General features: G+C 42.2%; 1 protein-coding gene across 19 annotated transcripts in view; it reads left to right on the top strand.

The window, feature by feature from the left end:
• LOC307176302 (uncharacterized protein) overlaps positions 1-17331 on the top strand; it is a 619483-nt gene that overhangs the window by 213233 nt on the left and 388919 nt on the right. For 18 of the 19 annotated variants that reach the window (XR_013824694.1, XR_013824695.1, XR_013824696.1 and 15 more), the window contains exon 3: positions 16495-16619. The exons of the other annotated variant lie outside the window; for it this stretch is intronic. Coding sequence is in view for 5 of the 18 variants with exons in the window: in XM_079902283.1 (XP_079758409.1) it covers positions 16562-16619 (58 nt within the window). In the remaining 13 variants the exon portion in view is untranslated. The remainder of the gene's footprint in view (positions 1-16494; positions 16620-17331) is intronic. 19 annotated transcript variants of the gene reach the window in all.

Genomic DNA, 17331 nt, shown 5'->3' with positions numbered 1-17331 from the left:
GGGAAGAAGAGACAGAGCACAAGGGACTGAAGGTGGAGGGTGGTCATCTGATGGGACAGAGGTGTCAGTTATCTGCTGAATGTCCACCTCCATCTGCTCCTTGTTGCCAACAACCTCTGCAATGTGTACAGTCCCAGGCAGCAAATCATAATTGGTCGAATTCAGTCATGAACACGTTTTCCCTTTGCAAAAGGCATTTTTCTTGCCTTCTTCAGCTAGGGGAGATGATGTAATCCAGTTCAGACCAATGAGAGTTAAGGGAAACTTGGGTTAAAGTTGAGGTGTTTTCTTTCCAGACAAAAGGGACAGATAGATAACTGTTCTCCTCTTTCTTTCTGCCTTTATTGAAATTTTGTTTCTTGGAGCTACGGGATCCATTTTGTAACCATTAGACAAGGCAATGAGGAAGAAAGGTCGATTTATTAAGGATAGTGAAGTTGAAAGATAGAAGGAATGGATGTTCTTGACCTTTCAGTGGTACCTTACCCTTGAGCTGCCATATTACTTTAGGATTATTCATCTATACATTTCTTGATGTATGATGGAGAAAAAACTAATATTTGCTTAAGCCTCTGTTAGACTTTGTTTCTCTTATTTGCAACCCAAAGCATTCTTAACTGATATACATGGCTAAAGCAGTGAGAAATACTGCTTCCTTTCCCCTCTCTAAAAAATGTGGCCTGTTGATCCTTTTCATATAATTACACTCACAGATCTAAGAGAAGAAAGACCCCGAAGGAGCCTTTTTTTTTTTTTTCTTTTGATAGATAGCTGAAAAGGAGATTTTGGTCACCTAGGGTTTTTCTTCCAGGGAATACTTCTTGAACATTTCTATTTATAGCACATATTTCTTCTGCAGCTTTTAGGAAAGGCCACCTGGTGCCCAGCCAAGTTGGCATGATCATTACCTGATTGGGACAAATGATTCACACAATTTCTGGAAATCACAACCATACCACCCAAAACAAGAGAGCCGGTCCATTGTTTCAGTACAATGTGAAGCATTCCCAACAGTTAGCTCAGTGTTTTTCATCAAACCATAAGAGTTAAATTCTTCCTGCTGAAACCTAAGTGCATTTGAGCACTCTGAGAGGACTGGAGTCACATTTTCTAAAGGTAGATGATTCCTTTGTCACTTCAGGTATAAACTGTTATACATGAGCATGGCTATTAGTACAAAATCTGCTTCTATCAAGTTTCAGGGAATATAAGGATATGAATCATACCAAATTGTATATCTTCATGAAACCACCAATGTGTTTGGTATTACACAGTGCCCGTTTTGCTGATTAATGAAAACAGATGTCACCTACAGATTCAGCGTAAGTTCCTGTTTCATTTAACCAGGGATCCGCAATGTAAGGGAGACATCTTGTCATGGCTTCCACTCTGGAGCCTTGGATCCTGATCAGGTCCAAAAACTGAAGGTGACACTCTCTTCCCAGATTGGACCCTGCCGTGTTGAGAAAGCAGTATTGAGAATGTTCATTGTTGGGGAAGGACTTTATGACCCTAGAACCTTGGGGGAGGGATTTACCTTTACTTTACCAACCTGGGCATTTCGGTTTAAGGGAGTGTTTGCAAACTTTAGGCTCTCCTGGATGATGAACTGAACTCAGGAAGGCCATATTGTCCTCATGGGGAGAAACAGAGTGAGCACCAAGGTGTCTTTCCAAAAGTAATATACCTGCATCTAGCTTTCCAGTGCTTCAGAAAGCTTATTTCCTCTCATTTCTCCCCTGTCCCCCGCTCCACCCCACTACTCTGCTTCTATCATTTTTTTAATGGATGATTTCAGCGTTGAATTTGGCCCAAGAGCACAAATCCATTTTCCTACTCACTTCCACTAAACTGTTAACGGTGGCGGTCGGGGGAAGGGTGGGGATGGGAGCTGTTGGGGGAAGTGGACAGGGAGAGGGCAATCCATAGAGAGGGACTTTCACTTGTTACTCCTTATAATTCTTGATGGTTGGAAGTTTTTGCAGTGAGTAAATATTCATGTATTAGTTGCCTGTGTGTGCTTTTTACCTAAAAAGAAAGTTCTTATTTTCTTCATCATAGCATCTATCTTTGGAGGTTGACTTTTGGCTGGTCAAACAGAAAAACAAGAGGTGATGTTCCATAGCTCTTTTTAAATTGCAACAGAATAATTTTATTTCTTTAAAAATTTTTTCGAATGCAAATTTTTACATACGGAAAAGTAGACAGGATATTGTAATGGATACTTATACCTGGATTTAACACTTACTGACATTTTGCTGCATTTGATTTATCCTTCTTTAAAATTTGCTTAGTACTTTAAAGTAGTTTATGTTTTAAAGCAAATTACAGACGTCTTGGCATTTCACTCCCAAATATTCTATAGCACACCTCTAAAATTTAGGCTATTATCTTACATAACAATAATGCAATTACCATATCCATCAAAATTAACAGTCATTTCCTAGTGCCACATCATGCCCATCCAAATTCAAATGTCCTCAGTTGCCCCAGAAATTTCTTTCATAGATGATTTGTTCAGACCACACAGTGCATCACTGCACTGGGGAGTCTTTTGTAGCTTTTTGAAAGGCATTTGAAGGGCATCAGGATTAGGAAGCCCGCCTTGATACCCAGTTGGAAAGAGGCCATGATGGAGAATAGCCTTACCTTCCTTGGGTGATGGCTTTGCATGGCAGAGGCTACAGCACGCAGCGTTCTTGCTTAATGACCAAGAGCTAGAACAGGAACTGGCCTGTGATTACCCACTGACATGAGTTTAGGATTGGGTGAACAGGATGGAAATCACATGCAAATCTAAGCAAACTTTACTAACTTCTAGCAAAGGGGTCAATGAGAAGAGTCAGGCATGAGGATGATTACATCTATTAGGAAAAGAGAATACGTTCTTAAATTTGTTGAATTGAGGCTTTGTTGCTTTATAGTGGTATTAACTCCATTTTCCCTCTTCAGAGAAGGAAATTTAGCCACTTATCCATAGCTTTCTGCTTAAACATTGAAACTTGAATTATTTGTGTTGAGTGGCGAATCTCCTTAGCTGATCAGTTCATATGCTGCCCCTTGATTGCCCCAAGAGTCCCAAGTTCAAGTCCTCATTCTGCCAGTAACCCCATGTGATTTTCATTTCAGCTTTAAAAATCACTCAAATATGCAGGAAAATGGGGGACTTAACCCAGTATTCTTTAAGATGATTTTGGTTTTGAAGTTCCAGGTATCCCTGAAAAAGTCTGACTTTGTTGATTCCAAATTTCTCTTTCTGGCATTCTCTGGGGATTGAGATCATACATATTCCTTTAGCATGGGGAATAAAATCCCATTAATTTTATTAGCTGTCTTCTTATCTTGTAATTTCCTTGCCCGGTTTCACATCTTATTTATTTATTTGTTTATTAGAGAGACTGTCAATAGGGCATTTATATGTCTTCATCTAAATTGGAGTTTTGCTTCCTTTGAAGGATCTTAAACAAGCAAAGCCTTTTTTGAAAAGGCTCATGGGTGCTCTGTGAGAGAACTTGATAACTGGACCTGGCTTAAGACATCAGAAAAACCAAACATCTTCAGAGATGGAGGCTGAGTGAGGGGACCTGGGTGTTCAGAGATTGTATCTGGTTTCCCTGTACAACTGCCAGCTTCTAATTTTGAAAAGGGGAAGGAGAAAACATTTCCTTGAGCCCCTAATATGGGCCAGGCACCATATTAGCATATAAACATGGCTTATTTAATCTTCACTACAAGTATAAGAAGTACAGTATTATTATTACTATTTTCCAGAGAAGGAAACCGAGGTTTAGAAAACAGTTTTAAATAATCTTCTCAAGGTCACATAGAGAGGAGGAATCAGTGGATCCATGTCCGGACTCGATGCCAAAGCTCTCTGTCTTCTCCTTCTCATTGCCAGCTACCCTGTCCTTCATCTGTACCTCTTAGAAGGATAGATATTGCCAGTGGCCATGGCTAAAACCTTGGAATGCATATATGACAGAAATAGCATTCAAAAGGTTGTATCTATGAGTGTATGTGTTGGTTGGAGAGCTTCAGTTTTCAGGAATCAAGCACTATTCTTTCATTTAATATGAAATTAACTAAGTTCTCAATTAATCTCAGGTCTTCACCCCTAGGAAGACCTCTGCTGGGATGACCCCTCCCCTTCTTTACCTGAGTTCTTATCACCTCCTTCCCATCCTCCTTCTCTTGCCCTTCTCAGAGAGCCTTCTCTGACCCCTCAGACTAGGTTGGGGCCCCCCAGTACCTCTCTTAGCTCTCTGGCCACCTCCTTTTGGAGCACATTATTTATATATATTTAGTTGTTGCACATAGTGAGACGGGTTAGCATAGAGCTTAAGTAACTGGCCTCCAGAACTGATCTGTCTGGGAACATAACCCTGTCCGCTTCTACTTATTAGCTGCACAGCTTTTAGCCAGGTTACTTATGTACATGTGTGCCTCAGTTTCCTCATCTGTAAAATGGGGTAAGGCTAGTACCTAGTAACCACTGAATAGCAGTGATGATCATCAGTCAATCCAGGTAAAGTCCTTAGAACGGCACCTGGCACACAGCAAGCACTCAACCATTGTCTTGTCTTGTTTTGTTTTGTTTTTGTTTTTTTACTTTCTCAATGGATAGTAGTTCCAGTGGGGACAGATGCTATATGCGTCTTATTTACTGTTGTTCTCCCAGTGTCTGCTCACATTGTGGATACTCAAGAAGCATTTATTGCATGCTGTATTTACTACCTTTCTAAACCACACAGCTCTGAATCCTACTGAATACTTGCTGCGTGCTGGGAATTTTCATATATATAATCTCTCATAACTCTGTTAAGTTCATTCTTATTGACATAACAATTTTACTGATGAGGAGAGTAAAACTCAGAGAGGTAAACTGCTCTGCTCCAGGTCATACAGTTACTAAGTAGTTGAGGTAGTATTGAAACTCAGCTCTGGGGAACTCTGGGCCCAGGGCTCTCGCTCCTTTCTCTTCCCTAGGCTGCCTCTTTGTGCCACAGAAAGAACAATGAACCTTATGTAAACCCTATGTAAATAGGAAGTTCTGGTTTCATGAAACTGAAGCCAGAGCAAAGTAAGCAGAAGTTAACAAAAGAGTCACAGTCATCTGATATTTTTAAAAAAACCCAAACCTCTTCCTTGTTTCCTAGATACCAAAATGGATGTTGATTCCTGAGTAGAGATTGAAAATCATTAAGGCTTCTTCCTGGAGGTCACAGATTTCTGTATGGAGGACTAAAGAACCACTTGCTAATGCTGATTTATAAGTAACTGTTATATCCTCTCGGGCTGCACCAAATTGTAATAGTTCCCAGCGTCGGACTGCTAGGCTGGAAGTCTGTTGGGGAGCTGCGGCTGTTTGCACTGAATTAAGGGCAGTTGGTGCCAGTGCTTCTCAAACTGTAATGTGCACGTGAATCACCTCGGAGGCCTCATCACAAAAAGCACATTCTAACTGAGTGGGTCCGGGGAGGGGCCTGAGATTCTGCATTTCTAACAAATTTCCAGCTGATGCCAACGCTGCCGGGTAACGGACCACCCTTTGCAAAGCAAGGGTTTATAGGGCTCCCGTGGGCTATATTTTAGCCGAACACAGAGACTCCAGTAAAGGGTGGCCTTTGCAGTCAGAGAAAGCGCAGGGGTCTGTTGGGGGAGCCACTGGCATTCAAGTCTAACTCTGCCACTTGATGGAAGTAGACCCATGGGCCAGATCCTCTCTCTTGAGGTGTGGGTGTCCTCACCTATGAATGGGCATGCTTAGTACGGGGAAGGAACAATGATCTGCTGCATGTTACCTCTAAGGCCCCTTTCAGTTCTAAGATTGTATGACTGCCTGACTCATTCTGATGCTGGCATTGAAGTTGAAATTCCTTTTTTTTTCAAAAAGGAACTGGGGAAGGGGGGGACTTGGGATCTTGTGACAGTAACCTCCTAAGCAGTAGCCTCAGAAGCCAGTCGATGCCCCCTGAGACCCATGTCCAGGGTACAATTTCTCCACTCCTTTCTGCTGCTCTGTGGTCAGTGACTTCTGCCAGGTAGCCAAGAGAATTTTGTCACCACGATACACTGGTATTTGGTCTTTAAATTCCCTGACCATGAAGGCAGCCTTAGAAATATGACAGTGACCTTTAGTTAGAGCGATATGGACATGGACTTCAGAGCTGGGGTGAAGCTTGGAAGACACAGAGCCAAAAGGCCCTATTCCAGGGGAAGAGACTAATCCAAGGACACACAGTTAGTTGGAAAGAAATCTGGGCCCAGAGCTCCTGCTGGCCCACTGCCAGCCCCACATTTCCCCTGCAGTGTAAATGAATGTAATGTGCAGGTTTTAATTATATGCCCTGGACGTCCTTAGGCAACTGTCATAAAATGAAATAACACTCCAATGTGAGGAACACTATCTGTGTTTTCCAGTATCTCATGGTGTTCTTACTCTATTTGTTTCTTTAGGCATCCATAATTTAAAAATGAAATTCCTAATACTTGTTTCAGGTATTAGGTATTGTTGGCAGTAATTAAAGACACTGAACTTGAAAGCTCCTTTCCTTCTCCTATCATATGTGAGGAGAATTAGTCATGTTCCCCAGGGACTGATGCTGCCTTCTTACTCCATGTATGCTGAACACTGAGAAGTGATTTTTATGTTAGAGAGTCAGGAGAGATCAAGGTTGGACAGAAAAGACAAGAAACATAGAGGAAAAGACCGTTACACTGTCCATGGCATCCTGGAAAAAACTGTAAAACACACCATCTTTCACGCTTCCCATCTCCCTGGGTCCCATACTTTCAGTGGAATTTTCATTCTTTGGCACATTCAGAGCTTTTAGAATATTACTATGAGCAGAAAGAAAGAGGAAGGAGAGTGGGAGGAAAAAGGAAGGAACAAAAGCTTACTGTTTATTAACATAAAACTATGACAACAAGCTTTATCATAGAGTATTATTGGCGTTGGCTTTCTTCACATGAAGTGAGATATTAGGACTATTATGATGAGAAAGATGTGCTTCCACAAGTAGATAGAGTTCGTATCTCACGGGGGAGATCATCCCACTGACCACCGGCATTGACTTCTTTGGACAGACCATTTGTCAGCAAATATTGAGAGCTGATTTGGTGTCAGGGGCCATGGAAGGTATCATAGGAGGTACAGGTACACATCATATGTGGAACCACGTCCCCAGTATGGTGAACTGTCAAGGCCTCTCCAATAAGAGAGCTGCCAGAAGTATAATAAAAGGCATATCCTTGCCTTGTCAGCATTTCAGTCAAGCATTTCTCCTCCCATCCCTGCCACTGTTCCCAGTGTCAGCCTTGAACCTCAACCCCCTTGTCCCTATAGCCTAGCCCCCCTGCCCTTGATCTTCCTAACTTCTTACCTTGCTGTTTGCTCTCCGTACTGTGTCACCCTGTCATTCTGTCTTCGTGCTCAGAATGATGGTTCAGGCTCTGCTCACCTTTCTCCTCCTTGACTTGTCAGGTTACATTATCTTTCTGGCTGTGCTATTCCAGGTCATCTGAATAAACTCTGTAAGTCATCACTGTCCCTGGGAGCTCCCCCATTATATAACCTCAAGGGCCAGTGTATTAGTTTCCTCTTGCTGCTGGAACAAATTACTACAAACTCAGTGCCTTAAATCACAAATTAATTATCTTACAGTTTGGAGATCAGAAGTCCAAAATGGATTCACTAGGCTAAAATCAAGATGTCAGCAGGACTTTTGGAACTTCTAGGGGAGATTCTGTTTCCTTGCCTTTTCCAGCTTCTACAAGCTGATCACGTTCCTTGGCCCAAGGCTCCCTTTCTCCATTTCCAAAACCAGCAATAGCCTGGTGAGTTTTTCTTATGATGTCATCTCTCTGGTTCTGATCCCTCTCCCTCACTTTTCCCCATCAAACGACTCTGTGATTACATTGGGCCACCTGGATGTTCCAGGATAATCTCCCCATCATAAATACAGCTTATCCAAAGCCTTCATTCCTCTTGCCACGTAATATAACCTATTCACAGGATCCAACTTACACTTTGTTTCCTGGACTTGGGAGACTATACTACCTAGAGGTGGGCAGGTGATGGCTTGGGGAGACAGTTGGTCAGAGAAGACAAAGACGGCTCAGATTCTTGCCACTTTACTACACAGCTTGCTGTTACCTACCTCAAAATTTTGCCAAAAACCATCGTATCTTGCTGAAATTGTGCTGATATTAATCACTTTGAGACTACAACAGAAATTCAGTATGTAGCTATTGTCATCAAAAAGACAAAACAAACAGGCATTAAATACTTAAATACCTAAGGAACATCTAATATTAAATATAACATAAGTTATCAGTGCAATAAATAATAATAATAGTCTCAGACATCTTTTAAGACAACTTTGTCAAACAATGAGCTGAATACTTTCCATGCAGATTCTTTTAATTTCTGAAACAGCTCTATCAGGCAGGTGCTATTGATATGTGCATTTTAAAATAAGGAAATATAGGCTTAAAGAGGATGAATGAGTATATTGCAGAAGGTCACACAGCTAGTATATGGAGTGGAGGGATTTGAATCTGGGTTGGATTCCATTTCCCAAACACAACCACTATGGGACACTGCCAATTTAGGTGTTCAGGGGAAGGGGCAATCACAGTGAGATGTGCAGTAGCTAAGAAATGCTTCCTGACGGTGAGCATCCGTGAGCTCACATTTAACAGTTTGCTCAGTGGGAATCCCCTTAAAATTCCTCTAAGACTGTAGGGGAAATCAGAACTTACTTATACTCTAGCTACGGAAACAAGCTTACACCAAGGGTTCACCTGTGCTGTTAGGGCAACGTGCATTTATGACCCATTCTCCGTTTATTTTGCCCTCCCTTTCCCATTTTGGCAAGGTTATTAAAAGAGAAGTCAGCCTTGCTGCATTTAGGTCTTAGCTTGTCCTCTTCCCTGTAGCCCCTGAGGGGACATTTTTTGCCACAGCCAGATGAGGGCATGCTTGGGTGGGGGGGAAGGACTGATGGAAGTACTGACTGTGGGGTGTACTCACCCGTGTGCTCTAGAGACTGTTCTAGGGACCACGAATCAATATGGTAGACTCCCATTAGAGACTACAGACCACACATGTCATTCATTCATTCATTTATTCATTCCTTATCAAGTATTCAATTTGTATGCAATATGGATAAAGAAATGAGCAAGACATGGTATCTCCTTTTAAAGATCTAAGAATGCATAGGAGAAAATAAAAATCATTCTCTCTTAATAAATAAATTTGGACTCAGATGCAGCAAATGAGGATTAAGCACAAAGTGTCCGGAGTCTTATATATATATTACTATATTCTAACATATTGCTATAAATATTATAACTTCTACTAGGGTGAGATCTCTTTGAAGACTAGGGCTGTTTTAGCCACGTTTGTTCCTTTAGAGTGCACCACATGAATTCTCACCCATAGGAAAGGCTTTAATAATGATAGTGTTGAAGCAGATGTAACCCACTTTAATACACCAAGGAGATTCCGTGGAGATGGCCATGCCTATTTGTTTTGTTTTGCACCAAGTCACTGATTCTGAGACAGGGAAAGACATGATATTGCTCCTTGGCATGGTTTTTGAAAGGGCTGTCAAATTTCAGGGGTAGATGAGTTTTCAGGCATCACAGCTCCTGGGCATGTGAGGTAAGACAGTCTGATGCTTAAGATCCTGAGCTTCAGAGACAGAGAGATCTGGCTCCTAAATTTGCTTCTGACTCTTCTTTTCTGGGAGACCACGGTTCATAGGTTAAAATATATCCATGATGATAATGATGGTGTTTATTATGACAATGATGCAAAGTTCACATTCACCGAGTTCTTATTATGGACAGATGCTACCAGTTAGAGAGCCCACATGTGTGAAATCATTTCATTCTTGCACTAACTCCTAAAGGTAAGCAATATTATCCCCGATTGTTAGATGGAAAAATTGAGGCAAAGAGAGGTTAAGTAATTTGCTCAGTCACCCAGGTAGGCATGGGATTCAAATCAGATAAGCTGGCTACAAAGCCTATACAGTATTATTATTAAAATTCTTATGATATTTGTGACTTTTCCGGGGGATTGTGATTTCAATAGAACTGGGATGGAAGTTTTTCAAACCTGAGTTTGGAACCAATGATGGCTCTCTCTTTTATCTTTTCCTTCTAAAATTATAAGCACTGTAAAAGTAGAGACCACATCATCTGCTTGTGAATTTGTATTTTTATTTTTAATTCGTTGAACAAGTGGTTGGTGCTGCTAGCGAATTGAATTCCTCATCACACCTCTCTGGTCTTGCATTAGCAGATGTCTCCCTCTGGGCTGTCTGAGATTTGTTGTGCTATAGTGGTTAAAAGGGGGTCGGGGGTAACAGCTGTGTGTTCAAAGGAGAGCATCCATCAGGGCAAGAAGAATTGAGACGGTGGCTGTACGCTGGTGGTTAGTGTGCAGAAGAGAAGACTCAGGGCCCATGCTGGCTGGCCCTCAACCACATGACAGACATTTCCCTGGGGCCATAGAGCATCATGGTTAAGACCTTGATGCATGGCGTGCTGTGGAGTGAGAATGATCTGGGTCTCACACCCAACTCCACACTTCTAGGCTGTGTGCATCAGGGAAGCTAACTTACGAAGCCTCACTTTTTTTTAATTTGCAAAATGGAGATAGTATTACAAATCCAAAATGCCTCATTCGCATTTCTAAAATCCCCAAATATCTGAAGACAGAAAATATTTTCATAAGCCCGTGGCAAACTCATTTGGCAGCTAAACGTGACCCAAACTGACATGGGGCTTGTTGGGGTCTTTCTTTATCTCACTTTTTGTCAATATGCATGTATTTTGCTGCTAAATATTAATGTGTTTGATTAAAGCACATTACCCCAAGACTTGCTGATGGTGTTAGATTAGATACAATGTATGCACTATATTACTTTTCTAAAATAATAAAAATAGTTATAAATATCAAAATTCACCTTGCCCCAAAAGTTTTGTGTAAGGGGTAGCAGATCTGTACTAACTGCCTCATTAGGTTTCTATGTGGATTAAGTGGAATAAAATATGGCAAGGGTTTGGCACAGTTACTGGCATGTTATAAATCAACAAGTATTTCATTTCCTAAATAGTTATTGCACTCTATGTATTAGGCACATTAGTTAAGCAATTTTGTTGTGCTGTCAATTCTATTCTTTTTATAACAACATTATAATACAACATCGTTTAAGGGTGCTCCATTATTATCTCCAGGATTTTTTTTTCCAAGATACCTTTGAACATTTTGATGTTGGTACTTCTGTGATTTTCAGAAAATTTCAATTGTTAAGTTTTTTTAGGGCACAAAGGGGACTTACGCTCCTTATTCCAAAGGCATCTAAATGGTTTGATGACTGAAACATTGAGAGATTGCAGTTTTCATTACACCACCAGGAATAACTAAGCTCACACATACACAAGCAACAACTATGTCACATCCACTGCCCAGCCAAGCACCGTCACAAGATGTTAAGTCAGAAAATGTTGAGGCACTCCACGTTCAGAGATAAAACGTCAACAAATATGCATCTTAGAATTGATGAACGGCAGTATTGTCCCATGAAGAGTAGAATTTAGGTGGAGTTCAGGGAGGTGACCTTGAACATGCTCTGAAAAACCAAACAACAAAACTTCCGCACAAACTGATTTGTTCAAAGATGGCCTGGGCTACCTTGGGTTTTATTAAACTCCAGTTCTCTGGCAGTGAGGGAGCTGAGCCTGGACAGATGCTGTTGGGGATAGTGTAGCAGGACTTCAGATTCCTCAAAGTGGTTGCATTAGGTGACCTGTGAGAACTCTTTGGATGCTGAGATTCTGTTAAACTCTAGGAGGAAGAGAGAGAGTCCAGGTGTGTTCAATAGATGCTGGTGTGATCTCCTTGACCTCCAGGTTGTGCTGGCCCTGGGACCGTCCTCTGAGTGGCTGGTTTTGCAGGTCGTGTTCAGTGCTCATCGATCATACTTTCTGTTCTGCTCTTGTCCAAAAAGCCAAGTATAGGGGGAAAAAATGTTGAGTTTTGAAACATCTTTCAACTGAGATGAAGAAAAGCGTTTTCATTTCACATGAAATTGTGGATCAACTTGGCAACATTTGTAGAAACCATGAGAAAGCTACTCACAGTCTTTAAGTTAGCTACTGCTGATGCATGTTGACATTCTCTGATGGAAGGGGTGAACCCAGCACACCCCCTTTCCCTGGCAGAGCTCTGAATCAACTGAGATGCATGGAGGTGGCCAGATGGAGAACAGAATGCCAGCCTTATTACTGACAAAGAGAATGATGGAGATTGAGGCAACAATAGATTTCTAAAACTGTTCCCCAGCATTAAGCTGGCTTTTCCACCCCGCTACTGACAGTGCAGGAAAAAAGACATGTTTCTCCTTGGGGTCAGGACTTTATTCTACATGGCAGAGACACAGCAGCTCTCTGCAAGCACTTTTGGACTGTTAAAGGGAAGCAGAAAGAAGTGCTATGAAAGCCCCATGCTTTGTCCAAACTCTCCAATGAGAAGCTTTGGGGCTCTCTATGTGGAGGAATAAGCAAAGGGACAGGAGTATTTAGGGAAAATTTTTCTTCAGGGAGCCCTTGGAGTGGGAGGTAAGTATGCCCCATCTAATTAGCCTTTCCTTGTGTGAGGCCTTTTTTTTCTTTTTTAATTTGATGCTGAGGGGAGAAGATCCTGTATCTTTTGTGGCTTGTCCTTTGAAAGAATTTCACTCTCCTGGATCAGATTTTATATTTGCAAACTGTCATATACAAAAATTATAAATAACCCTGATCTTGATGTTTGGAAGAAAAGAGGTGATGTATTGTATCAAAAGGAGGCCTCCGTTCATTGCATGATGATGTGATGGGGAAGCATTCCTAGAAAAGTTCTCTTTATTTTTATTTATTTATTTTTTTAACATCTTTATTGGCATATAATTGGAAAAGTTCTCTTTAGATACATTTGTGCCAAACGAACTAGCTGTGTGAACTTGGCCAAGTCATGTCACCTCTCCAGGTCTCTTCCCTCAGGGGTTAACCCCACAGTGCATTGGACGACTGCCTAGATCCTGTCCATCCCTCACAGTCTCTCCTACTCTGCTCTCCTATTTCCAAGAACAATAATTACCATAGAAAATATCATCTTGCCCTAGACTGTGATCTTCATGACTTCATCTGTGTGAACAGACAAACATCAAAAAACAGCTGAAGCATAACACAGGATCTACGGCAATGTCAAGGGGCCCTTCCTTAAAACCTCCAGTTGAGATAAACTCTCAAACAAATAGCACTTGTGTGTCAGGAGGGAGGCAGGAGAAGGTGGTACAGTATGAAGCAGTCTTTATTCAGGGTATAAGCTTCCATATCCTGGGACAGTGAGAACTTTGTCTTTTCGCAAAGCCTGCTTCAAGTGCTTGCCTGTGTTGTTGCTTGAGGACAGCGAAGAAGAACGGCATGAGTATGAGCTGCTTCCTTCCTAAGTCCTTCAATCGCTCTCTTCAACCCAAGACTGCAACTTCTGTGGCTTCTGGATAGGCTCCCGGGCAGGGGATCAGGCCAACCTGCATACATGCGTGTGCGCGCGCACGCACACACACACACACGCGCGCACACACACACACACACAGATACACACACAAGAATCATCACACAGCTTGCTACCACTGAGCTGTAGGAGGAGGGGACAATGTGCTGTGTGGCCCCCACACAGCATTAACTACTTCTTGGTCCCACTCGTGACTCACCTGGGAGGACTTCACTGTTCCCCTGCCCCAAAGCCACCTGAGCACAATGCACATGTGTCCATTACACTTTTCTGCCTAGTAAGGCACTTATTTTGTCTTCACATATGTCTATCTCTTCTGAGCTCTTTGGATGCAAAGAGTATATCTGATATAGTTTTCATTTCCCAGTCCCAAACCCTGGCATATAAATAGCAATCAATACATGATTTTTGAATGAATTGGGGTTAAGAAACATAGGAAACACCTTTGGGGTCCCTGCCCATCTCACACCACCACATTTACTGAGAACAACCACTGCTCACTGTTAGGGGTGGGCCCCTGGCAGCCATGAGACCCCTCCCCTGGCAACAGTGGAATAGACTGACTCAATCTGGGCCAATCACATTCCCTCCAGCAGTTTCAGAGACAGGCCCAGGCTTTCCCTGGCATCCAAAAAACAATGTAAGCCCTGCAGAAGATAAAGAAATGAAGACTATTTCTATTAACAAAACTAATGCCTGTTTACTGTAAAAATTCAGACAATGTATACATATATGATGTACAAGTTAACGTTTAGGAATGGCTAAGAATATTTTGTAAAAGAAAATTAGTAAGGGGTGGGGGCTTGTCCTACCAAATAAAAGTAGCATAGTAGTGGAGAAGTATAAATAAGTTGGTGGAACAGATAAGATCCAGCTATATATGTGTATACATTCTATGGTAAACGTGCTATTTCAGTTCAGTGGAGAAAGATTTTTTTAAATGGTGCAGAGACAATTGATTTCACATTTGGATGAAAATGAAGTTAGCTTACCTTAAATGGAGTATAAAAATAAATTCACATGGACTGAATATAAACATAAAAATAAAATTATAAAATCATTGTTAAAAATAATATTAAATAAGACTGTCATACTTTGAGGTAGAGGAGGCCTTCTAAGCAAGACAGGAAACTCAGAAACTATAAAAGGAAAACAAAATTAGCAGCTTTAGTTATGTTACAAACAATAATTTTAAATATTCTGACTGTTAAACTCCATAAACAAAGAAAGCAAATAATAGATTATTAGAAAGTATTTACAACTCATATAACACAATAAAGGATAATAGTTCTAGGATACAAAGAGCTTCTACAAGTTAAGAATTAGAAGACAAATAATCTAATAGAAAAATAGGCAAGGACATAGTATTAAGGTCCTTTTTTTTTTGGTAAAATACTGATTTTTAATTCAAAGCAATAAGTAAGCAAGAGCATAATTTGTTCTGTGCCCCTTAGATGTAAAGCCTGTGAACTTTTGTGTCAATGAGCTCTTCTTAAATATAAGCTGTACAATTTTGACATTGAATTCGCCTGATCTGTTTTAACAGCCGAGTAATCAGAGTTGTCAAGGATGTGTTGCGTGACCCCTCAAATTCATTTGACAGCTAGTTGTCAATAACACCCCCTTTTGTGATTTTGTGAGAATTAACTGTGATAATGCTCAAGAACCCAGGAGAAGGGGCTGGAAACAGTGGAACTTAATTATTTCCCTTTCACTTTTCCTCTTCTCTTTCACTAGGCTACTTAAAAGCAGGAGGTGTCTCAGATGCATTTTTATGTCCCAGTGTTTGTTGCAATGTCAGAAAGGAGGAAGGAAAGAAGGGAAGGAGGAAATGAGGAAAGGAGGGAGAGAGGGAGGGAGGAAGGAAGGAAGGGAGGGAGGAAGGGAGGGAAGGAAGGGAGGGAGGGAAGGAGGGAGGGAAGGAAGGAAGGAAAGAAGGAAGGAAGGAAAGGAAGGAAAGGAAGGAAGGAAGGAAGGAAGGAAGGAAGGAAGGAAGGAAGGAAGACACCAGACCACATCAAATTTGGCAGATTCCTGGTGCAGTTCCTCTTCTAGCCACATGATGGCGGCATGAGCATGGCAGCCCTCCTGAGCTCTCAAGTCTTCCGCTTTAAATAGAACCGGGGCGCCTGGGTGTGTTTGTGTTTGCGCAGGCGAGACAGTTACACCCAGCCTCAGCTCTCTAAGCTGAGCTGTAATGCAGGACACACGAAAATCTTAAAAGGGTTTCACCGTCTTTCTTTCTAGAAAACCCCCAACAGGAATTTGATAGTAAAAAGGACTTTGTAGTCGTTTTCAAATGGGGAGATTTCCTTCAATACACAGCGTCTGCTCGGCTGGGTTTGCAGTCTGTGTGCCAGAATGGCAGTTGGTGAGCCACCGGCTCGCTGCTCCCAGGGCCCGGCTGGAGCGGTCAGCTGGTGGAATGATGGGAACTGCAATCAGCCGCTCTGCACCAACATGCCCCGGGATGGAGAATGTGATTTGTGACACAGCAGCTTGGGAACAATAATGAAAACATAATTGTTCCAGGCGGATTGCTCTGTGTCTTTCAATTGCAAAGCTGCTTCACATCGCGTGAGAGAAACTGTAGTTCTTAGCTTTTGTTTCTCTAGGACAACCAGAGGCACACCCAGCAACTGTCCTTCTGTCCCCAGTTACTTAGATGTTTCTTTGAACCCCAGAGAAAGGCTGTCCCCTAACCAGGAAGAACCTGCCCCAGCACCAGGCTCCTTGTGGCAGCCTGTCTGTTCAGGCAGAACCACCTAAGTCATGGACGTGGCTTTCAAACCTGTTCATGCCTTCCACTGCTACCATGAACATGCTGTTGTACTGTTTTGTTTTTTGCCTTCTGGAAAAAAAAAAGTCCTCGCATATGTATTTCCCTTTAGAGTTTACACACAGTTCTCATTTTGTCTTCATCACAGCCTAGGAAGGAGGCAGAGGTTATTAACATATCTTACAGACAAGGACACCAAGAATCGGAAAGATGCAATGATGTGTCTGGAAACTTCATTTCCCAGCACAGGGGTGAAGAGCAGAGGAGTCCGAGGTGGGTGGCCTGGGTTTGAATCCCCTTCAGCCTCTGTAGGTTACCTGACGTCTCTGAGGTCCCGGTCCCTAGTCTGTGAAACGAAGAGAAAGACGACAGCCCTTTGGGGACGGGGGAGGACCAGATGAGATCATGCCCGGAACCTCCGCTGTGGCAGGGGCTCATTGGGAAAGCTGGATATCAAGCACCTTTTTACACTCTCTCCCACCCTCCCAACCCCACATTCTGTGCAGACAGTTTCATGTGGTTTCAACAGCTTTTCTGCTGGGCGAGGAGAGGGTGGGTCATCTTTCTGCCCGAGCTTCTCTGGCTCTCTATAAAACTTTGCTTGGCTTCTAAGGATGGATTACCTGAGAGATTAATGCTGGAGGGACCACTCCTAACCTAAGCGGGGCTGGAACTGCTAGATAAATACATCCCTTTTTCATTCTCCCAGCTGAATTGTTCTGAGACGTATTTTACCTGGTAGGACACTCAGCCACAATCACTCCTAGTCATGGCCGAATTGATAGCATAATTCTGCATTCGTGTTTCTTCCTTCCTTTTACTCACTGGTGCTTCACTTATGGTCCTTGGGCTCACTTCCAAAATAAACTACCTCGGTACAAGCCTCTAATTCAGGCTCTTCATTTGGGAACCCAGGCTGGGACAAGGTGGGAGAGAAGCCAGGCCTCTGACTCTAGGGTCAGGAGTCCCTCAGTCTACACACACA

The sequence above is a fragment of the Stenella coeruleoalba genome, assembly GCF_951394435.1.
Source record: "Stenella coeruleoalba genome assembly, chromosome: 17".
Lineage (NCBI taxonomy): Eukaryota > Metazoa > Chordata > Mammalia > Artiodactyla > Delphinidae > Stenella > Stenella coeruleoalba.
Note: the sequence above shows the minus strand (reverse complement) of the source record. Positions and strands in the feature narration are given on the sequence as shown.